This window comes from Mixophyes fleayi, chromosome 4, assembly GCF_038048845.1.
Source record: "Mixophyes fleayi isolate aMixFle1 chromosome 4, aMixFle1.hap1, whole genome shotgun sequence".
Classification (NCBI taxonomy): Eukaryota; Metazoa; Chordata; class Amphibia; order Anura; family Limnodynastidae; genus Mixophyes; species Mixophyes fleayi.
The window spans coordinates 218,546,566-218,570,378 of NC_134405.1; the positions used below are offsets into that span (position 1 = coordinate 218,546,566).

At 41.7% G+C, this 23,813-nt stretch overlaps 1 protein-coding gene across 3 annotated transcripts in view; it reads left to right on the forward strand.

Moving 5' to 3' along the window:
• Nucleotides 1-23,813, forward strand: part of PTPRQ (protein tyrosine phosphatase receptor type Q) — a 357,175-nt gene continuing 333,362 nt past the window's right edge. For 2 of the 3 annotated variants that reach the window (XM_075209348.1, XM_075209349.1), the window contains exons 1-4: nucleotides 1-135; nucleotides 6,049-6,118; nucleotides 6,967-7,104; nucleotides 8,775-8,904. In XM_075209348.1, coding sequence (XP_075065449.1) covers nucleotides 6,071-6,118; nucleotides 6,967-7,104; nucleotides 8,775-8,904 — 316 coding nt within the window. In that variant the 5' untranslated portion in view covers nucleotides 1-135; nucleotides 6,049-6,070. The remainder of the gene's footprint in view (nucleotides 136-6,048; nucleotides 6,119-6,966; nucleotides 7,105-8,774; nucleotides 8,905-23,813) is intronic. The other variant, XM_075209350.1, reaches the window with a different exon arrangement.

Sequence of the window (23,813 nt, forward strand, 5' to 3'; positions counted from 1 at the left end):
CTAATTAAAAGCAAGCATTGAGGCGGAGCTGAAATACATATGTTGAAAAACTCAGACACTTTGTGCCAGCTTGAGCACAGATAACCTGGCTTGTGATATTGTGATATTGGATGCCCTGGATTGTACAGCGAGGAGGTAACTTCTCTGTGTTACTAGGCAGTTTGTGTCTCAGTCTCAGCTTGTTTCATTTATAATAAGAAATTTTAATCTGGTGGAAAATTAGAACTTCTAGTCTTTGTATCATTTAATGAATTGTGCAAAATTATATATGATTTTATTTCATTATAATCATTTTAATGAACAATTTGCACTGTTTATTAAATAATGCCACCCAGTAAAATTGTTATACGTTCATTTTTCACTAAAATATTTTAGTAACTAAGATGGCAAAACTACATAAAGTTGCATGCAACAGAATACAATATTTCTTAGGACATACAGTACTGTAAGGTGGTGATGAGTGTCTGTTTATGTGGGGAAATGGTTTAATTAGCAGTGATTCAATACACTTTTTGTTTAGTGTCTTATGTCGACCTCCCGGCTCTCACAGAGCTTACAAAATTAATATTCATCATATCAATGTCAAGGAATATTATCGAACGGCATGAATTTAAATATGCTAATGTGACCTTTGATATACACAAATAGGAGTCTCTATACTTGTGTTTTTGCAACTGTATTTTGAGTTGCACGTATCTTAAGATATGTGCAAATTTAAATCTAATGTATAGAATTAATGCAGCCAATGAGATCATCAACTCTAAACTATGGGACAGACAAAGATACATCTGCTAAAAGGTGTATTTTAAAGATACGTGTAACTAAAAATCGGACGCAGTCTCTCCAAACACACATTGGCACGAGTATAAGGTACACTCAATTCAAAATACAGACATGAGTTGTAAGGACAGAGAGAGACAGTCCCACAATTTAAAGATTTGTCCTTGGAACTGACAAATGGTCCCATTTAATTCCACTTGTAAAACACACTTTTCATTATATATTCTTGTTCTCTGGTCTTTCTAAGTTAATATATATTTTAAAGAATAGCATTACATTATCATTTTGTTTAGTGAAAATGTAATAATCAAGATTGTAGAAAATCTGTAATACAGCTGTTGAAAAGGGCTGCTTTATAAATTTTGCTGTATGATTTCGCAAAGCAATTTTAATTGTTGTTACGATTTTGATGCCTTAGTCAGTATTAGCACAGGCTTACCTAGGGCGCGGAGTCTAACGGCCTTCCGGTCTTCACCAAGAACCACCGCAAGGTAGTGTGGACTTTGCTGCCGAAGAACCGCAGGTCGCGGCCCCCAGATTAGCCTACTGACGTAAGGGAGAAAGTTCTAAGTGATGGCAGGTAGACAGGCAATATGACAAAGCGGTGCAAGTACAGGCACTAACCGTTAATTCCAGGTGTTGTAGGTCTGGAGCAGTAACCGGTAGATGCACGGAGCCAATGGGTGCGTAGCAGGATATGGGTCCAGAGAAACGGCCGGGTCGGTACACAGGTGATATCAGGTATACGGTGCCAGAGGGAGATCCAGAGAATAGTTGGTAACACAGCCGGGTCGGTACACAGGAGGTATCAGGTATACGGTGCCAGAGGGAGATCCAGAGAATAGTTGGTAACACAGCCGGGTTGGTACACAGGAGGTATCAGGTAGTACACAGGGAGCAGGTTCACAGGGGTCAAGAACACAGGAACTGTAGCCAGGAACAGGAAACACATTGCTCTGACACAGGCAGCGTGTCAGAGCAGAGTAGATATAGAGATTTGAATTCCCCGCCCAGGTGTCACATGACACGATGCAGGGAGAAACCGGAAGTGCGGGAGCGCCATCGGGAGAAGCGCCGAACAGCAGAGACACAGCTGCCAGACAACGCTGACAGCGCTGCAGAGCGGGGACAAGGTAAGTTCATAACAATTGTACTTTACATTAATGTGGTCTTATAGCACAATATACAGTTTAATGGTTGAGGAGATGAAAAATCAACACTGCAGTAAATATTGGCCTTGACCCTGACATTTGGGCCACAGCATAAAAAATTATGACTTTGTCTATGATGATGTGCTTGGTAGCCCGGGTTTGGTTGAATTTGTGTCTTGTCCGCAAGGGGGTGGGGGCGGGGGGGGGGGGGGCGGGGCAAGAATCAACTCAGCAGCCTATTAGGAACATTTTAAAGGGAAAAATGCAGGTGCCCAGTGACCGACCTGGCGGGCGCTTGTCCCCCTGCCCCCCAGCCCAGCCTGCCCCTGCCTATATGGTGGCTGCATAGTGATCAGTGTTAAAAATTCATTATCAGAACATCTTCTTTTCCAAACAGATGATGGACAAAAATAAGACCTGGCACTAACAAATTACAAGTGTGCAAAAGCACAAAGTATCAAAAAAGACGTTGAAATATAATGGAGTTAATTTAGGTTTATTACAGTTATTTTAAGTCTTTATAAGTGCATTGTGAATAAATTCAGTGTATGCGTAAATTCGGACTGTAGTTGCTTTTAAAACTGAAACTCCTTTTGGGAATATGGAATCTGATTAAACAATAAGAGAGAAGGTGAATCTATGAAAAAAGGCACTTAAATATAATACACATAATATATATTCAAAAGTATGTATTCAAAGCTGCATGGGAATGTCATGTTCTCCTATTGACATACTTGTACGTGGAGATTCCTCAACGGCTATTGGGAAAAGATGGTTAAAACACAGTCATGCCTTTTCTAATAATGGATTTAAAAATAATTTTTTAAAAATCATCATGCACCCATAACTTTAGCTATTTTTGTTCATTTGACATTCTATAAGTGTCCTGTTTCTGGTGATGCTATTCTACAAAGGTCAATATATAATAGTTTCAATCTTTGTGAACTCTGCTAGGCAGAGTTAGAAGCGAAAACATCATCAAATTTGAACAATCATAATTTTGACAGATCTTTTCATTGTCACTGTGTTGTTTAAAATCCATCAAATTACCATATATTTATAGATTATTGTTATATCTCATTGAATATGATCACATTGCAAGAAAATATTGTGTGTGGACACCTAAAGTTAAGACTTTTACATACATAATTCATGTTCAAATGAATGGTAATATGATTGTGTTTAGCAGACAGATCATATTGTCTGCCATAATGCTTTATCATATCTTGGGAGTTGCTGTGTATGATAATTAGCCCTAACATATAGATTATGGCCCTCATTTACAGTTCCACTAATTTGCACACAGACTATACATATGAAAAGACCCACATAAGAATAAGCATGTGTATATGTACTGTAGAGTTGGAGAAATTTTAAGTTGTGTTCAACCCAAAATAGTAAAATTTGAGCCAGGCATACGTTAGATGAACAAGTGTGTATGCTTAAAGCTTGACAGTGTTAGTAGAAAATGCAGAAGTCACATTATCCTATTTATACACCAGCTAATAATGTAATGCATTGTCAGATACACAAGAGAGAATAGTGTCTTGACAGTTATTATATGTTACATTTTCATATAAAATGTATTTAAATACAAAACACCTCTACATCTTCATTTATTCCTTTAGAAATCCAATGGCAAATTTCTTTCCTGCAGTAGTCCAAATGAAAATAACAAATTAATAATGCGAATAGACAGCAGCAATTTTATATAATATAATTGCAATGATAATGAGTTAAATAATGGTGGATTTGTGAGGTCAATACATAATGTGCCAATCAGAAAGGGCTAGATAGTGCTGCTGATGATCATCATCGCATATATTTGCAGTTTAGTTTATCGATAAAGAATGGTTTTAAATGTGTAATTAAGACAAGGGTTTGGAAAAGTGGAGATTTTGTCTATAGCAACCAATCAGATTCTAGTCATCTTTTTTTAGTACATTCTATAAAATGACAGTTAGAATCTGATTGGTTACTATAGGCAACATCTCCACTTTTTCAAACCCACAGTTTAGTAAATATACCCCAAGGAGTCTAGTGGCATAACTAACATGTCATGATGTTACATGGAACATTACACGTCATAGTGCAGCTGCAGAATTTGGGCAATAACAAACCATGACAGCTGAATGATTTTGTGAGGATTCACACACTAACTCCAAATGACAGCTGTCAGATAACTATTCACAATGACAGCTACAAACACTTTTTCTCAGTTCCCTTAATCAGCACTCTGCTCAGAACAGCTATCTAGCTAGTTACCTCTTCTGGACTACTGCACAGCTTGCCCTACTCTGCAATCAGCCCTTTAATTTAAAGGTCAATTCCATCTGAACAATTCATCTCACTTGTTTGTAGCCTTTATAAGTTCTCCCAAACCTTTGCATGAGCAAAGTTTTGTCTTGGATCTCTCTGCTTGTGGTTTGAAGAACACTTGTTTTTTTTTTTCTGTACATCACGATTCTACCTTCTCCAATCCTTCAACCTTGCCTTAGTCCCCCACTATTCTACCTTCTCCAATCTTTCAACCTCAGCTTAGTCCCCAACTATTCTACCTTCTCCAATCCTTCAACCTTGGCTTAGTCCCCCACTATTCTACCTTCTCCAATCCTTCAACCTTGGCTTAGTCCCCCACTATTCTACCTTCTCCAATGCTTCAACCTCGGCTTAGTCCCTCACTATTCTACCTTCTCCAATCCTTCAACCTTGGCTTAGTCCGCAACTATTCTACTTTCTCCAGTCCTTCAACCTCGGCTTCATCCCCCACGATTCTACCTTCTCCAGTCTTTGAACATCGTCCATCACTATTCTACTGTCTACAATCCAATTACTTCAGCTCGTACTTCGCTAATACTCATCTCAAGACAAAGCGGCTTGACCAGATGTGGTTTGTCTATGATAGCCACCCCAGCTAAGTGGTCCTTAACTAGGAGCTGCCAGCACCATGACAGATTTTCGCTGATTGTGGAAGGGGGCAATAGAGGTTTGTGGATGTGGAATTTCACTAAACAGGATGTAGTGTAATGTGTATCTGTCTGATATTGCAGAGTGCATATTGATCTAGCTAGGTTGCAAATGAAAAAAGGGCTTAGTGGGGCTATATGATCCAATCACACAGCAATGTTGGTTTGGGGGTCAGAGAATTGTTTGAGTATAGAAAGAGAATGCATATAAGTTTTGTTTGAGGAGCCATAGTCTTATGTCCTCATTTCTAATGGTGTGGGTAGAAATGTTATTGTGGGGAGGGTGGCAATGTTTCTTAGTGGATATAGGATTATTAATGTAAAGACATGTGGGACATAGTGGAAAGTGTTGGCAATAGTGTTTTTTTATGAGGGTATTAATTAGCACACCACCCTTGAGGGGTGGGGCTTAGCATGGCATCCGTGAGAAATGTGGCTTAGCATGGCATCAGTGGGAAATGTGGCTTAGCATGGCACCAGTGAATGGCATGGCACGGGATACAGCCTCCAACACTATGATACATTCAAAAGACATAACCATAATACACTCTATTGTACTACCATTCCACGTGCTAACGCTAGTTCCAATGAAATTGTCACAAATAACCACCAAATGTATATGTATATACATGTATGTGCAAGTACATTAGTCTGTCTTGCACATTTCCATTTTCCTGCATTGTTCAAAATCTGTACCTTGCTATGTCATCAAGCACTATAGTTTAGGGTCGGGCGAAGAGCTACATTTGTCACAGTGCCTCACCTTGAGCATGGTGAAGCAAGTTCACAATATGTCCATTAACAAATATATTTGAAAAAGATCTTTGTTAATTAGCAACTAAAATTGTAAACTTTATTCTTGATTAAATCAGCACTCCATTAAGTTATCAGTACAGTTGCATGACTATACATGATACAATGAAGCGGAAACACAGCATTCATGTTTTTTCATGTGATAAGATACTGATGTGTTTTCAATAACACAATGTTTGATTTATAGATTATTTATTGGATTTAGAGTTTAGTTTAACTGAGTGCTGTAAGAGTATTGATGTATTGACAGTAATACTGTTTTCATAGCTTTATGCTCTCCCAGTTATGTACTACGGTAAACCAATATTTCCTTTGATATTCTTACTTGTTTTTAATAGGAATACTAAGAAACATTTGGCAATGGACAGCTTGATTCTACATCTGCTGCTTATTAAAAGTATTTTCCAGGTATGAACACAGACATTTGAGAAGCTTTAGATAAACTTGTTTAAAATATTTCTACAACTGACTGCTATGACGGACTGGGGCATGATGGGTCCACTGTAAAAAAAACAATGTTAAGGGCCCATGAAACACTGTGTGCATGGCTGAGGGGGTGTAACTAGCCATCAGGCGAGTGTGGCCAACCACCAGAAGGTGAGGCCGGCCACTAGATGGAGCACTGATTGTTATTACGCTAATTATTGCTATTAATGCATGAACATTGGTATCAATCACTATAGAAAGGAGACTACATATAAATATGATATCAATTAGGTAAGTAAAGAGTAAAATTTGCCAATATACACAGGAGACTACATATTTCATTCACAAGGAGAAATAACAGGGATGTGTTGCAAGTAAGGCATTATACTTTTATGCATAGATCTTGGTTACAGAGGAGGTGGTAGAAAAATTAACCCCTTTTGTGGGGAAAAAGGCTGTGCACCCTAATGTTAAGCACCAAACTCCCCCTTAAATACACCTTCCTTTGTCCAATTGAAATACTTTCATCCTGCAAAATGAAATCTCATTTTTGCATGTGAGTGTAAAAGTAGACACACTCATGGGCCTAATCTTTAATCAACAAGGAACATCCCCACTTGACTGTGCAAACATTTGTAACATTTGTACCCCAAATCCTTTAATCTAGAGGAACATGGATTTTATTTTCTCTGCAGTATGAGATATTTCTGAGAAGCACACCAATAGCATGACCACCCTCACCTCTCTTCGTTAGCCACTGACATGTATTATAAACACATGAACATGAGAAAATCCTTATTATCTTTTCTTCATCTGTCTTTTTTTTTCAGGTTGCACAGAATGTGGAGTGTGGTCAAGGAAACACAGGAACTATTGCACTTTTAGCTGAGTGGAGTCCTTTTCCTGAAGGGAATACACCTGATAGTTATTTCTTAATGTTTCATCCCAATGATAAGATAAGCAAACAGGTAAGTGTGAAGCACCAGTACTTTTATATGCTGGTATTTGTGTACTGAATTCTAATTCTTACAGTTTTAGCAAAGAAAAATCATGACAAAACTAATTAGGTGCATTGACAGTATGCCAGAAATGCAATTTGTGTTCAACTTAACACAAGTCCCTCAGTCGTCATATCTACTCATTAGTTATATCTTTAGGATTTCATCTTTACAACATATCTAAAATAACACGCTAGTCTTACACAATAAAAAATATTGTACGATCCAAAAAGGTGCATTTTATTTTGTATGACTGTGCTGACTTTTTGTGTCCCACATTCTGCTATTTTATGTTTTCTGCTGTGCAAACACTTTCAACATCTTATGGATGGAATGTGCATGTCTGCAAAAGTGAAAACGACACCTCATATTACAGAATGTATTGAGTTTGACCGTCCCCTGTTATAAATTGTAACTGTTTTTTTCTCCTAAAGCATTGTTCTCATGTTATGTCTTAATAGTAACTCATGACAGTAAGGACTTCCTTTATTTCAAGTGTCAAAATGTTGCATTATTATTTACATTGGCTTATATTTCCCCTTAAAATATGCTTACTCGGAGCAAAAGACATACATCTGAAACCATTAGCTAGGGTCCAATTCCTGCCATCTCAGTGCATGGTTATCATGCAGCGCCTCATGTAGAGTTTTACACAATTTATGTCTGAAACAGACAGAAATTGCATCCCAAAAAAATATACACTTTACACAGGTTTGTTGAGCCATATATGGTCTATGGTCGTCACTATCAGTTCGTAACTTACACCAGTGATTGACAATATATGTCTTAGTCGCAGTCTACATAAGTCACATTTGCTCCAACCCTCCCTTATACGGCGACTACTCCCCCTGTTCTGTTCAATTGTAAGCGCCAGATGTGACTCAGTCTACAAATGTAGCTAGTGCTTTGTGGGCATGTGCTGAAGTCATTTTATGCTCAAAATGCTGTATGCGTCCAAATCTTCATGAGCCCCGCAGTCTCCACCTGTGTCTGTTGGAATATTTTATTCTGCCATGCACATTTTTGTTTTTACTTCCATGCTCACAATAGGGTGATAAAGAATTAAAAACGTTTCCTCCTGCAGTTGGTACTGTAGTAACGCCGTTGTACATGTTCATGTATCTTAAACCAGGTACAACGGTGCTTGGACAGGTGAATCATGTCATAAAGCAGGAGTAAATAGCCTTTGAGCTGCACCACATTTGAAAACCAAACAGAGCTCACCATTCCTGCTTCAGTGACGCAGATACAGTATATAGCAGTATCTGGATTTTTATTTTATTTTTTAAACTTCAGGTCCACTTCAATTTGGAACATAGACATTGTAATGTAAAGTATTACGGAACAGTGATGATTTAATTTGGTTTCAATTATTATACATTTATTCTAGCTAAATTTGTATAAGCAAATACAATTTGCATTGGTCCCTGTTTGAACTATATTACGTTCCTGGAATGCGATCACACTATTTACATATAAAACATTTCTTATTCACTATTTGTCATAGGTAAGTTATTCCTTTCTCAGACACAAACACAAAGAGAAATACACAATCCTTTAGTTGTAGAGATAATTTCCACATCCACAAATACGTACGCTAATCTTTTCTCTTGTTTCTTTTTCCATATAATGTGCTGAAGGCATCTGCTGTTCAACAAGTTGTTCATCCATATGCATCATTGAATGTCCTTGAGGAAGAGCATACTTACAATGTCACCATTACGTCCAGGAAAGAAGGCAATGTTTTAAGTGTTAGATCTTTTTTAACAAGTAAGTATACACACAGTGACAGATGTCATAACATAAAACTTGTTGTTTTCTTTATTTAATACACTTCACATCCTTTAATCAGAATTGTGCCATGTAGTGCTTTCTTGCCATTAGATAGATGGTGAAAGAAGAATATGTCTTTTCCCACATAGAGTGAGCAGTGTAGCGGTAGATGGAAACAATGACTTGGAAAAGGTTGTTGCAGTTCTCTCTCTCTCTCTCTCTCTCTCTCTCTCTCTCTCACTCTATCTCTGTTTCTCTCTCTCCTCTCCCTCTCCCCCTCTTTTTCTCTCCCTTACACTCTCTCTTTTTTTCTCTCTCTCTCTCTCCCTCCCTCTCTCTCTATCTCTCTCTCTCTCCTCTCTCTCTCTCTCTCTCTTCTCTCTCCCCCTCTTTTTCTCTCCCTTACACTCTCTCTTTTTTTTTTCTCTCTCTCTCTCCCTCCCTCTCTCTCTATCTCTCTCTCTCTCCTCTCTCTCTTCTCTCTCCCCCTCTTTTTCTCTCCCTTACGTTCTCTCTTCTTTCTCTCTCCCCCTCTCTCTCTCTCTTTCTTTAAGATGAATGTAAGGGTGATTTGGTCTCTTCAAACATAATTAGCTATACAACTTGACATTCCGCTGTTTTTGGATGAGGAAATAACTTGCTAGACTACAAGGAGTTTCTGGACCAGAAGCAGCACCAGCCACAGCACAGTATATTGAAGGCATAAAAGATAAGGTCTCTCTATTAGGGTGGAGTATGTGCCAGGGGCGGATCTAGGAAATTGTTGCAACGGGGCGATTTATGGGGGGCGATTTAGGCCCCGCCCCTTCCTGACTTCTGAGGCTGCCGGCTCTGATTGTGTTTAAAACACAATCAGAGCAGTCGGGCAGCACACTGTCCCTTCCTGTCACTGCCGAACGGACCTGCACATAGTGTGCAGCTGTCGGCAGCAAGCCCCTGTTAGGAGGGGGGGGGGTGATTGGGACAATCGCCCTCCCTAGCAGGGGCTTGCCTGGAGCCTGGATCTGCCACTGGTATGTGCCATAGTCACAGGTCACAATAATAGATTTGTAGATCTACAAACCTCTAGAATACCAGAACATCAAAACAATTGAGAAACAAGATAATTGGAACTGGATTTGTCTCAAGAACATAGACATCTCTCAGTGAATCCTACAACTGGCACAATGTAAGACCCCTGTGCCAGGACCCTGTACTATTGTAGTGTCACACTAGCACTATTAATGCCGCATTTTTCATCCAGGAAAATACAGAGTTAAGAAGCTAGTTTAGAAACTTACAGATTTTTGTCAGAAGCAAAGGTTTTCCTGTCACACTAGAGACTAGGGGGTATATTTACTAAACTGCGGGTTTGAAAAAGTTGAGATGTTGCATATAGAAACCAATCAGATTCTAGATTTCATTTATTTAGTGCATTCTACAAAATGACAGCTAGAATCTGATTGGTTGCTATAGACAACACCTCCACTTTTTAAAACCCGCAGTTTAATAAATATACCCCTAGAGCTCTTTTGGGCTCATCAGTACGGAGACTGCTGCATGGTGACATGTGATAGACTACTAAGGGCACATTTAGATAAGTGGATTAATGGCAATTTTAATCTTTTATTCCTTTTTTCATATTTCAGGTGATTACCATGCCGCCAGGTATGCTACTCAGCTTGGCAGCACTTAATAAAAAAGCACTCCGTACAAAGTGGGAGAAAATTATGTGGCCCTTTATGTATTTTTGTCTGTGTTTGCATTGTTAACTACTGCCAATATGAACAGCACACATGTCTGTATGGGGATCAGTGGTCTCCATTCATAGAGCTTTTATTCAGAGCCTTCCTCACGCCAGTGTTCCACTGGCTACCATGGGTTGTAGAAGGGCGCATGGAGCTGTCACTTAAATAGTTAACAACTAAGTTTTCTACTGACTCCTCCCCTCTGCAATCCCACAGACCTCAGTTTTATTTAAGTGCCCAAGGAGTTGGGATGCGTTTAGTACTGCTCAGCAGTACTTCCTGCTTAGGTTTAGATTTTATTAATTTTATTAGATTATTGCATACTTACACACTTTCTAGCGTTGGTGTCCGGGAGCCTCCCTGGGGAAGGTGGGCCTGCGGGGGATGGGGCTCCAAAATCGTTTCAGTTTGGACAAGCCCCCGTGATGTAATGATGCAAAACGCGTCATTTTACAGCCGGGGGCGGGGCCAAATGCTGCGATTCCCGGAGAATCGCTGTATTTTGGCCCTAATTCTGCCCACTTCACTAGGAAGTGGATAGATGCGGGCGATTGCCACACTCTCCCGGGAGTCCGGAAGACTCACCCGAAATGCAGGAGTCTCCCGAACATTCCGGGAGAGTTGTTAAGTATGGATTATTGGTATGAGTGTAGGTGAGGATGGATGTATTTAACATTCTTTTCTTCACAGGTTTCAAAATGGAGCAATGCTCCGTTTTCCTTTTAAAAAAACAAAAAGGAGAAGAATATTTATAAAAGAAATAGCGCACAGTTCAGTGTGGTGTTTATTGATCAAGCGCAGTGACAGCGCTAAGCGACTGTCACTGCACTGTCCCGACGGATCCGGCGCTGCCACAGACAGAGCACTCCATCCGAGGACCGGACATACTGGGAGATACCAAGTCCCCTGCTGAGGCGGAGGGGGGACTTGGATCTCATAGAGCCCTAGGAAGATTTCCAAATGGGCATTGATACAGGAGCACAACGCAGTGCGGCTGCCTGAGCTGATAGAGGCTTCCTATGGGCGTTTGAACCATCAGACAGCGGGGAGTGAGTGAGGGATTTTCCGGCTGTCAGTGGTATGCCCCGGAACTGGAGATATTCGCACCTTTTCTTGTGATCGCAGTCGGACTTCAGAGGCACCTCAGAGAGTTCTACTGCTGTTGGCTTCTCCTCACAATTCCTCCATGTGTCAGCTAAGTACCCCATAGGGGATATATATTTAAAAAAAAAAAAAAAGAAAACACCAGTGCTGGTAGTGTAAAGGAGACCCCCCCCCCTGCTGATTGGTACACTCCAAAGGTGGGAAAATTCAGCTAGAGTTTACCTCAGAGGACTCCTGACTGAAATAATTGAGAATCCATCTGCTGCTGCTTCTCTTCATTGACAATTGCACTAAGTACCCCAGTTGTTTGTGATATAAGTCAGCATATATATATATATATATTTGTTTATGTGTATATATACGTGTTTACAAAAGGCATATAGGGTTATAACTAGACTCTATCTGCACTTAGGTGTTTTTATACAATAACTTCCACTTTTACATCATTATTACCACAGATATTTATATTATCGAGTCAGAACTAGTAGGTATGTTACTGTATTTTTCTCTGTGAAAGTTGCCTAATCTGTATTTCTTTAAAAAAATAAAAACATATATATATATATATTGTCTGATAAGAACAAGAATTATTGTGCAGAGTTTTATACCCGTTCACAATACCTGTCAAATTATCTGTGGAGTAAAGAGACCAGGGGGCCGTTTGTGCTCAGTGTGACACTGTCCTCAAGTACCCCACTGGGGAATAACTAGTTAATGAGGCTCCTTGTGGTAATAGAGAGAAAACTGTAATATATATCTACCTACAGTTTAGAGTTTTATTATAGAAGGATCTAAAGTTAATGGAGACAGTATTTTACATGAGTGTTCAGTCAATGATTGTGAGACATAATTTTATTATTCAGAGTTTAATTTCCATATTGTTTTGAGGCATTAGCCAGGGTCAAAACAAACGTGATTATACTATCTATTATCTCTGTGGTCTGATTGTTTATGGCCTGTCTGTTTCTTTTTAAATAATAACATATAAAAACTGAGGAGGAGCATCTTATTTTCCTATAGGACTGCTCCCCCTTGACAAATTGGTCTGTTCCTTTAAGCCAATTCACGGAACTGGACAGTAGACAGTTGAAGAAACTCCTGAGCAGTTTTACTTCACAAGCACTGATCAGCAGTATATACTGTGTGTGACTGACAGGCTGCTCTCTATCAGCAGTATATACTGTGTGTGACTGACAGGCTGCTCTCTATCAGCAGTATATACTGTGTGTGACTGACAGGCTGCTCTCTATCAGTAGTATATACTGTGTGTGACTGACAGGCTGCTCTCTATCAGCAGTATATACTGTGTGTGACTCTCAGGCTGCTCTGTATCAGCAGTACATACTGTGTGTGACTGACAGGCTGCTCTCTATCAGCAGTATATACTGTGTGTGACTCTCAGGCTGCTCTGTATCAGCAGTACATACTGTGTGTGACTGACAGGCTGCTCTCTATCAGCAGTATATACTGTGTGTGACTGACAGGCTGCTCTGTATCAGCAGTATATACTGTGTGTGACTGACAGGCTGCTCTCTATCAGCAGTATATACTGTGTGTGACTGACAGGCTGCTCTCTATCAGCAGTATATACTGTGTGTGACTGACAGGCTGCTCTCTATCAGCAGTATATACTGTGTGTGACTGACAGGCTGCTCTGTATCAGCAGTATATACTGTGTGTGACTGACAGGCTGCTCTCTATCAGCAGTATATACTGTGTGTGACTCTCAGGCTGCTCTTTGTCTGTGGGTACTACAGGTATCACTGCCACTGACCAGCAGTATTCTGTTTGTAACTGACAGGCTGCTCTCTATCAGCAGTAGACTGTGTCTGTCTGATAGGTTGCTCTCTATCTGCGGGTACTCTGCCCTAGACATGGTTCTGGAGGGATGAGTACCTTACATCAGTTTTGCCTTACACATATCTGTACAAATAGATTTCTGTAGAATATTTACTAATTCCTTCACAATGTTATCAACTTATTGTTGAGATTCTTCTATTGTGAGTATCATTCTGTTGTATATATATATATATATATATATATATTAGAGATGAGCGCACTCGGATTTATGAAATCCGAGCCCACCCGAACGTTGCCGATCCGAGTCGGATCCGAGACAGATCCGGGTATTGGCGCCAAATTCAAATCTGAAACCGAGGCTCTGACTCATAATCCCGTTGTCGGATCTCGCGATACTCGGATCCTATAAATTCCCCGCTAGTCGCCGCCATCTTCACTCGGGCATTGATCAGGGTAGAGGGAGGGTGTGTTAGGTGGTCCTCTGTCCTGCTATATCTCGTGCTGTTCAGTTCAGTGCTGTGCTGTGCTGTGTTGTGCTGTGCTGTGCTGTGCTCAGTCCAGTGGTGCTGTGTCCTGTGCTCTGTCCTTCTGAGGTCAATGGTGCTGCTGGGTCCTGTGCTCTGTCCTGTTCAGTCCAGTGGTGCTGTGTCCTGTGCTCTGTGCTTCTAAGGGCATAGTTATTTCCCCAATATTCCCCTGTGTTTAAAAAAATAAAAAAAAGTTATTTAAAAAAATACCAAAAACGAATTTAATTTTTTTTTTAATTACCACAAAATTTGCACAACCAATCCTGCAGTATAAGCCCATTGGTACTGCAATATTACCAAGTTCACACATTCAGCAGTAAAAGTCCAGTGGTACTGCAATATTACCAAGTTCACACATTCTGCAGTATCTTGTGCTACATATAATGGAGACCAAAAATTTGGAGGATAAAGTAGGGAAAGATCAAGACCCACTTCCTCCTAATGCTGAAGCTGCTGCCACTAGTCATGACATAGACGATGAAATGCCATCAACGTCGTCTTCCAAGCCCAATGCCCAATCTCGTAGTACCGGGCATGTAAAATCCAAAAAGCCCAAGTTAAGAAAAAGTAGCAAAAAGAGAAACTTAAAATCATCTGAGGAGAAACGTAAAGTTGCCAATATGCCATTTACGACACGGAGTGGCAAGGAACGGCTTAGGCCCTGGCCCGTGTTCTTGACTAGTGGTTCAGCTTCACCCACGTATCTTATCCCTCCTCCTCCTCCCCCCCCTCCAAAAAATTGAAGAGAGTTATGCTGTCAGCAACAAAACAGCAAACAACTCTGCCTTCTAAAGATAAATTATCACAAATCCTCAAGGCGAGTCCAAGGGTGTTGGTGGTTGTCAAGCCTGGCCTTCCCATCACTGTACGGGAAGAGGTGGCTCGGGAGGAGCCTATTGATGATGTAGCTGGCGCTGTGGTGGAACTTGATGATGAGGATGGTGATGTGGTTATTGTAAATGAGGCACCAGGGGGGGAAACAGCTGATGTCCATGGGATGAAAAAGCCCATCGTCATGCCTGGTCAGAAGACCAAAAAATGCACCTCTTCGGTCTGGAGTTATTTTTATCCAAATCCAGACAACCAATGTATGGCCATATGTAGCTTATGTTAAGCTCAAATAAGCAGGGGTAAGGATCTTGCCCACCTAGGAACATCCTCCCTTATACGTCACCTGAATAACCTTCATAGTTCAGTGGTTAGTTCAGGAACTGGGGCTAGGACCCTCATCGGTACAGGGACACCTAAATCCCGTGGTCCAGTTGGATACACACCAGCAACACCCTCCTCGTCAACTTCCTCCACAATCTCCATCAGATTCAGTCCTGCAGCCCAAGTCAGCAGCCAGACTGAGTCCTCCTCAATACGGGATTCATCCGAGGAATCCTGCAGCGGTACGCCTACTACTGCCACTGCTGCTGTTGCTGCTGTTAGTTGGTCATCTTCCCAGAGGGGAAGTCGTAAGACCGCTAAGCCTTTCACAAAACAATTGACCGTCTAACAGTCGTTTGCCATGACCACAAAATACGATAGTAGTCACCCTATTGCAAAGCGTATAACTGCGGCTGTAACTGCAATGTTGGTGTTAGACGTGCGCCCGGTGTTCGCCATCAGTGGAGTGGGATTTAGAGGGTTGATGGAGGTATTGTGTCCCCGGTACCAAATCCCGTCGAGATTCCACTTCACTAGGCAGGCGATACCAAAAATGTACAGAGAAGTACGATCAAGTGTCCTCAGTGCTCTAAAAAATGCGGTTGTACCCACTGTCCACTTAACCACGGACATGTGGACAAGTGGTTCTGGGCAAACGAAGGACTATATGACTGTGACAGCCACTGGGTAGATGCATCCCCTTCCGCAGCAACAGCAACAGCTGCATCAGTAGCAGCATCTACAAAATGGCTGCTCGTGCAAAGGCAGGCAACATTGTGTATTACAGGCTTTAATAAGAGGCACAACGCTGACAACATATTAGAGAAACTGAGGGAAATTATCTCCCAGTGGCTTACCCCACTTAGACTCTCATGGGGATTTGTGGTGTCAGACAATGCCAGTAACATTGTGCGGGCATTAAATATGGGCAATTTCCAGCACGTCCCATGTTTTGCCCACACCATTAATTTGGTGATGCAGCATTACCTCAAGAGTGACAGGGGTGTGCAGGAGATGCTTGCGGTGGCGCGCAAAATTGCTGGACACTTTCGGCATTCAGCCAGTGCCTACCGCAGACTAGAGGCACATCAAAAAAGCATGAACCTGCCCTGCCATCACCTCAAACAAGAAGTTGTGACGCGCTGGAACTCCACCCTCTATATGCTGCAGAGGATGGAGGAGCAGCAAAAGGCCATTCAGGCCTACACAGCCACCTACGACATAGGCAAAGGAGTGGGGATGCTCCTCAGTTAAGCGCAGTGGAGACTGATTTCCGTGTTGTGCAAGGTTCTGCAGCCATTTGAACTTGCCACACGAGAAGTCAGTTCCGACACTGCTAGCTTGAGTCAGGTCATTCCCCTGATCAGGCTGTTGCAGAAGCAGCTGGAGAAAGTGAGGGAGGAGCTGGTAAGCCATTGTGATTACACCAAGCATGTAGCTCTTGTGGATGTAGCCCTTCGTACGCTTTGCCAGGATCCGAGGGTGGTCACTCTTTTAAAGTCAGAGGAATACATTCTGGCCACCGTGCTCGATCCTCGGTTTAAAGCGTATGTTGTGTCTCTGTTTCCGGCGGACACAAGTCTACAGCGGTGCAAAGACCTGCTGGTCAGGAGATTGTCCTCTGAAGAGGACCGTGACATGCCAACAGCTCCACCCTCATTTTCTTCCACATCTATGGCTGCGAGGAAAAAGCTCAGTTTTCCCAAAAGAGGCGCTGGCGGGGATGCTGATAACATCTGGTCCGGACTGAAGGACCTGCCAACCATTGCAGACATGTCTACTCTCGCTGCATTGGATGCTGTCACAATAGAAAAAATTGTGGATGATTACTTTGCTGACACCATCCAAGTAGACATGTCAGACAGTCCATATTGTTACTGGCAGGAAAAAAAGGCAGTTTGGAAGCCCCTGTACAAACTGGCTCTATTTTACCTGAGTTGTCCCCCCTCCAGTGTGTACTCGGAAAGAGTTTTTAGTGCAGCGGGGAACCTGGTCAGTGAGCGGCGAAGGAGGTTGCTTCCTCACAACGTTGAAAAAATGATGTTTATAAAAATGAATAATCAATTCCTCAATGAAGTACAGCATTGCCCTCCAGATACTACAGAGGGACTTGTGGTTGTGGAGTCCAGCGGGGACGAATTGATAATGTGTGATGAGGAGGAAGTACACACTGTAGGGGGAGAGGAATCAGAGGTTGAGGATGAGGACGACATCTTGCCTCAGTAGAGCCTGTTTAGTCTGTACAGGGAGAGATGAATAGCTTTTTTGGTGTGGGGGCCCAAACAAACCAATCATTTCAGCCAAAGTTGTTTGGTAGGCCCTGTCGCTGAAATGATTGGTTTGTTAAAGTGTGCATGTCCTATTTCAACAACATAAGGGTGGGTGTGAGGGCCCAAGGACAATTCCATCTTGGAACTTTTTTTTTTGCATTATATGACCAATCAACAGTCGTTTGCCATGTTCAAAAAGTAAAACCAAATTTAAACAAATTCAAGAAATTAAACCAAAAGTAAAATGCCCTGTCATAATTTAAAACAAGAGGTATTGACGTGCTCTAAAACTACTGTATTGTTGTTTATATTTTATAAACACTACACTTGAAAGCTTGAGTCTTTCAATGAAAAAGTAACTGTCCATTGCATGAATATTTGCAACAGGGACAATTTTAGGGTTAAGAAAGTCAACTAATAACACTTCGACGCTGTCTGTCTTTATAAACACTACACTTGGAAGTTGGAGGAGGTATTGTGGTCCCGGCACCAAATTTACTACCGGGGCCACTCCACTGTGCAGTCCATATTTAGGTGTATCAGATATTAAACAACGGTGACAGTTGATGCCCAATTTTTTAATTATATTGTTGGCGCTGTAAAAAATTGTGTTCCGGGCACACCACACTACGCAGTCCATACCCTTTTTTGGTGGAATTCTGACCCGTGGAGGGTTTTTTAATTATATTGTGGCCTCGGTACAAAATTGTGTACCGGGGCCACCACACTACGCAGTCAAGATAGATAGATGCGTATCATAGATAAAGTACATTCAGTGGTGTGGGGCAAATTGAAAAATATTCAAAATGCACTGACATTATCAAAAACAAGAGGTTTTCACACGCTGAAACTCCAACATGTATATGATGGAGAGGATGGAGGAGCAGCCGTATGTGCAGTGTAATGCAGACCTGTTGAAGGTTTTTTATATATTTTATTGTGGTGCCCAGTGCCCACTACTCTACGCAGTCCAGATACTATTTTTGGGTGTAATGCAGACCTGTTGAAGGTTTTCTATATATTATATTGTGGTGGCCAGTGGCCAGTCCTCTACGCAGTCCAGATACTATTTTTGGGTGTAATTCAGACCTGTTGAAGGTTTTCTATATATTTTTTATTGTGGTGCCCAGTGCCCACTACTCTACGCAGTCCAGATACTATTTTTGGGTGCAATTCTGACCTGTTGAAGGTTTTCTATATATTATATTGTGGTGGCCAGTGGCCAGTCCTCTATGCAGTCCAGATACTATTTTTGGGTGTAATGCAGACCTGTTGAAGGTTTTCTATATATTTTTTATTGTGGTGCCCAGTGCCCACTACTCTACGCAGTCCAGATACTATTTTTGGGTGTAATTCTGACCTGTTGAAGGTTTTCTATATATTATATTGTGGTGGCCAGTGGCCAGTCCTCTATGCAGTCCAGATACTATTTTTGGGTGTAATGCAGACCTGTTGAAGGTTTTCTATATATTATATTGTGGTGGCCAGTGGCCAGTCCTCTACACAGTCCAAATACTATTTTTGGGTGTAATTCAGACCTGTTGAAGGTTTTCTATATATTTTTTATTGTGGTGCTTAGTGCCCACTACTCTACGCAGTCCAGATACTATTTTTGGGTGTAATTCTGACCTGTTGAAGGTTTTCTATATATAATATTGTGGTGGCCAGTGGCCAGTCCTCTATGCAGTCCAGATACTATTTTTGGGTGTAATGCAGACCTGTTGAAGGTTTTCTATATATTATATTGTGGTGGCCAGTGGCCAGTCCTCTACGCAGTCCAGATACTATTTTTGGGTGTAATTCAGACCAGTTGATGGGTTTTTAATTGTATTGTGGGGAACACTCCTCTACGCAGTCCAGAAAGATACCTCGTTGCAACGTTTTGTACTAAAAAAAAAAAATTATTGTGAGGTGTTAGGTGTTCAGAATAGCCTTTAAATTAGTGGAAATTATTGTTATTGAATGTTATTGAGGTTAATAATAGCGTAGGAGTGAAAATAAGCCCAAAAACTTGATTTTTACGAATCCAAAACCTTAAATCCGAACCAAAACGTTTCGGCAGGTGTTTTGCAAAACAAATCCGAACCCAAAACATCGAGAAAATCCAGATCCAAAACACAAAACACGAGACCTCAAAAGTCGCCGGTGCACATCCCTAATATATATATATATATATATATTGACACAGGAGTGTGTTGGGTAGTATGAGTAGCCAAGCAACCGCAGGTAAATGTACTTTACTGCCGGTGAATGCCCCTAAATCACTAACTACGTGTTTTGGGTCTTTTTGGAAATCCTTTGTTGTGAACACGTGCTATTAAGTTCAGCCTGCCAATAGAGGTAGTCTCCTTGTAATTCAAGGACAGTTGCAAACGGGTAGAGATGCTTACTCTAGAAGATGTCCGAATCCCAAGATCTTAAAAAAAAATAAAAAAAAATACTAATCCATATGACGGGACATTCCTCTACTCGCGACTGCTGAGGCGGTCGTGCACCTAAGATATTTGGAACTTGGGGATCATGTCCAGAGTGGCAGAAACACCGGGGACTTTATTCAAACCTGTTCTTGGTGCCCAAACAGGATGGTTCATTTCGAACATTTCTAAACCTCAAGGGGCTAAACCAACATCTACGAGTAGAAAAGTTTCGGATGGAATCAGTCCTTTACAGTAGGAAGCTCCTATTATCAATTCAGGGCTTTCCCCTTTGACTTTTCACAGCCCAGAGAGTTTTCACAAAGATTATGGTGGTAATGGCAGAACGTTTACGTGCCTTGGGAGAGAACATTATTCTGCATTTGGACTATTTTCTCCTCAAAGACTTATCAGGTCCTTTTCTCTATTAGCATCTGACCCTGTCTATTCGAATTCTGGAGCAACACGGTTGGATAATCAATTATTCCAGATCCCAGTTGATGCCCTCACAAAGGATGAGGTTTCTAGGATTAATAATGGACACCACTTTTCAGAAGATCTTTTTCCAGAACCTTCTCTACAGATCCCTACAACTCTCTGTACGGTTAATCCTGAGTCACCCTGGTCCTTCCATGCGCTTGGGCATGGGGATTCTAAGGTTGATGGTATCTATGTTCCAAAACCTTCCCATACAGTTGTTTCCACCCTCGCACGTACCGGTGGAATCTACTAAGACATTGGTCGTGTCCCCCTTTTTCATCTGGTGACCCAACGAATCAGACTCTCCAGGGAGACTTGTCAACCTCTGAAATGGTGGCTAGTTCAAGAGCTTCTGATGATGGGCCGATCTTTTGTCCTGTGGTCTTGGATTCTTCTGACCACAGATGCCAGTCTGAAGGGCTGTTGAGCTGTTGTTCTCCAGATTCGTCTCCAAGGTCTTTGGAAAGGCAGGGAGGCGCTTCAGCCCATAGATATTCTTGAGCTAAGAGCCATGCTGTTAGCCCTCCAGGGAGCTCAGTCTCTCCTTCAAGGAAAACCAGTCCACCTCCAATCCTTCAATGTCACTGCAGTGGCATATGTAAATTGTCAAGGAGGAACAAGAAGTGCAGAAGTTATGCAGGTAGCGGAACAGGTCTTCTTGTGGGTGGAGAAATTTGTTCCAGCAATTTTGGCAGTGTTTATTCCCGGAGTGAATAACTAGAATGAATTATCTCAGCAGGGATGCAATCCTTCTGGGAGAATGGGAACTGCATCCTCAGGTGTTTCAGGAGTTAGTTTGGAAATGGGCCTGCCAGATCTGGATCACTAAGTTCCAAGATTCTGCGCAAGAACCAGAGTTTCTCTGGCTGTGGAGGTAATGTCCATGAGGTTGGACTCCTGTTTAGGATATCACTTTCCACAAATTCTGATGATTCCTCGGGTCCTAAGACGAGTACTGTTGGAAAGTTTTCCGATCATTCTGGTGGCACCGAATTGGCTTGGTTGTGTCTGATTCGCCAACATCTTACTTCTAGTGGAAGGGTCAGGCTGGGCTTTTCCACTCAGGCCCCATCTTTTCAGTCAAGAACCATTTACACCATCCGCACTTGCCTCGGCTGGCTTTAATGGTGTGGCTGTTGAAGCCAACCTCTGACGGTCGAGGAGGTTCTCTTTCAGGGTAGTGGAGACCCTCATAAAGGCTTGGAAGCCGGTATCAGCTAAGATCTATCACAAGGTGTGGAGGATCTATATACTGTAGGGAAGAAGTGTCAGAACCCTACCTTTTTCAGATTAGCAGTTTTCTGGTCTTTCTTCAGGATGGGTTAGAGATGGGACTAAGACTGAGTTCTTTGAAGGTTCAGGTCTCTGCGCTTTCTATTTTCTTTCAGCGCCAGTTAGCTTTCCTCCCTGACGTTTGTACTTTCCTTCAAGGGGTTATTCATGTTCAGTTCCCAACGTTCCTCCGTTGGCCCTGGGGGATTTGAACTTCATTATTGAGGTTCTTCAGCGGCCTCCATTCGAACCCCTGGAGTCGGCTGATCTGCGTTTCTTGACGTGGAAGGTGGTGTTTTTGCTGGCCATTGCATCTACCAACGTGTGTCGGAGCTTGGAGCCTTGTCCCGTAGGGGTCTTTATCTGGTGTTCCATGAGAATAGGATGGTTGATAAGACTGTACCTACTGTCTTGCCTAGGGTGGTTCCTGTTTTTTTTTAAATTATGACATAGTGGTTCCGGCCTTTAGAGAAAGGATTGCTCCTTCTGGGCCTTGTTCCTCTGTTAGTCTGGACGTGGTCCGGGCTTTACGGGTTTATGTGGACAGGACTTCTGCTGGTTGCAGGACCTACTCTCTTTTTGTTCTTTAAGAATTTCATAGGAGAGGTTGGCCGTCCACCAAGCAGACCATTGCTCGTTGGATCAGATCTATGATTAAGCTTGCTTATGTGTAGAAATCTACCTGTGCGGTAGGGGCTTCCTGGGCTGCTTGCCAGAGCAGCAGTGTAGGGTGGCAACCTGGTCCTCAGTTCATACCTTTAAGAGGTTTTGCCAGTTCAACATTTTTGCGTCTGCGAACGACAGTTTCGGACGCAGTATTTTGCAGGCTAGTAGACAAGAGAATTCCCTCCCTTAGGGGCTATTTTAGAAGGTCCCCATGGTAGCAGTGTCCCCCAGAGTGGATGAAGGAGAAAAGAAGATTTTTGTACTTACGTTAAATCTCTTTCTCCGATAACATCTGGGGGACACTACGTTGCCTCTCTTTTGTTGTTCTACAGTTAGTTGTGTTGTTGAGCCCTTTTCTTTGGACTTTAGTATTACTGAGGTCTGTGGGATTGCAGAGGAGAAGAGTCAGCAGCAAACTTAGTTGTTAACTATTTAAGTGACAACTCCATGCGCCCTCATACAACCCATGGTAGCAGTGTCCCCCAGATGGAATCGGAGAAAGAGATTTAACGTAAGTACAAAAATCTTCTTTTCTTAGAACAACTGTCCAGTGGGGATGGGTGGGTGGTAATTGAAAACAGTAAATGTTCTAAACACCTCTGTCTCTCTATGTTGCCACTGTTTAGAGGCTGGTGGGCACATACGCTGCAATTACCACCCTCAAGCCTACTAGGCCCTCTGTTTTTTTCACTGTATTGTAAACAGCAGGTAGCAGCATTATTACTGATTACTGTATTTTGTTATGCTAACCCTACAGTAGGTTGTGTGAGCTAAACATAATGTGAGACCTAGCTGTAGTGCAAGATGTACAAATGTAGAGTCAGAAAAGTATTTACTTGATGTTTGTTTGTTTTTGTTTTTTTTTAATATTTATTATAGGCCACTACATTATACTTAAAGCACCACTAAGCCCACATTTTCACATTTGAACCATGGAGGTAAAACAGATTTACATCAATCTGAAATTCCACTACAGCTTTTTTGAAAAGGAAAATATTACCTCTACCCTCCACTATCTATATCTATCAACTGTCCCTGATTTCAAAGGACAAATCCACTGTCCTCCAACATATTTAGCACATGTCCTAATGGGATCTGAATGGATCAAAAATCTTAGTTACTGTGACATCACTGGCTTTGCCCTCTGGTCAGCCAATCCTAATTGTGAATTTCTGCAAAGCAAATCTGCAAACCTGGTTGTTACTGTTAGCTTGTTTAGCTAACACTCCCTCTTAGCAAAGCAGTAAAATAGAACATATGGAGTTGTCTCATGTTTATTATTCAGCTCAATAATACACAGATTTAATATATTTATTATGTTTAAATAGTTACTTTATCTATGTCCCAAGAGGGCAAAAACAAAGTACAACATGAATTGTAAACTGGGATAGAAAGAGCAGGCTCAATTGGGGCGTTTAAAAAGTATAAACAGGTGGAAGAATTACGGAACAATAAACCAATGAAAACCTTAGAGAGTTTCAAGGAATTGTGGCA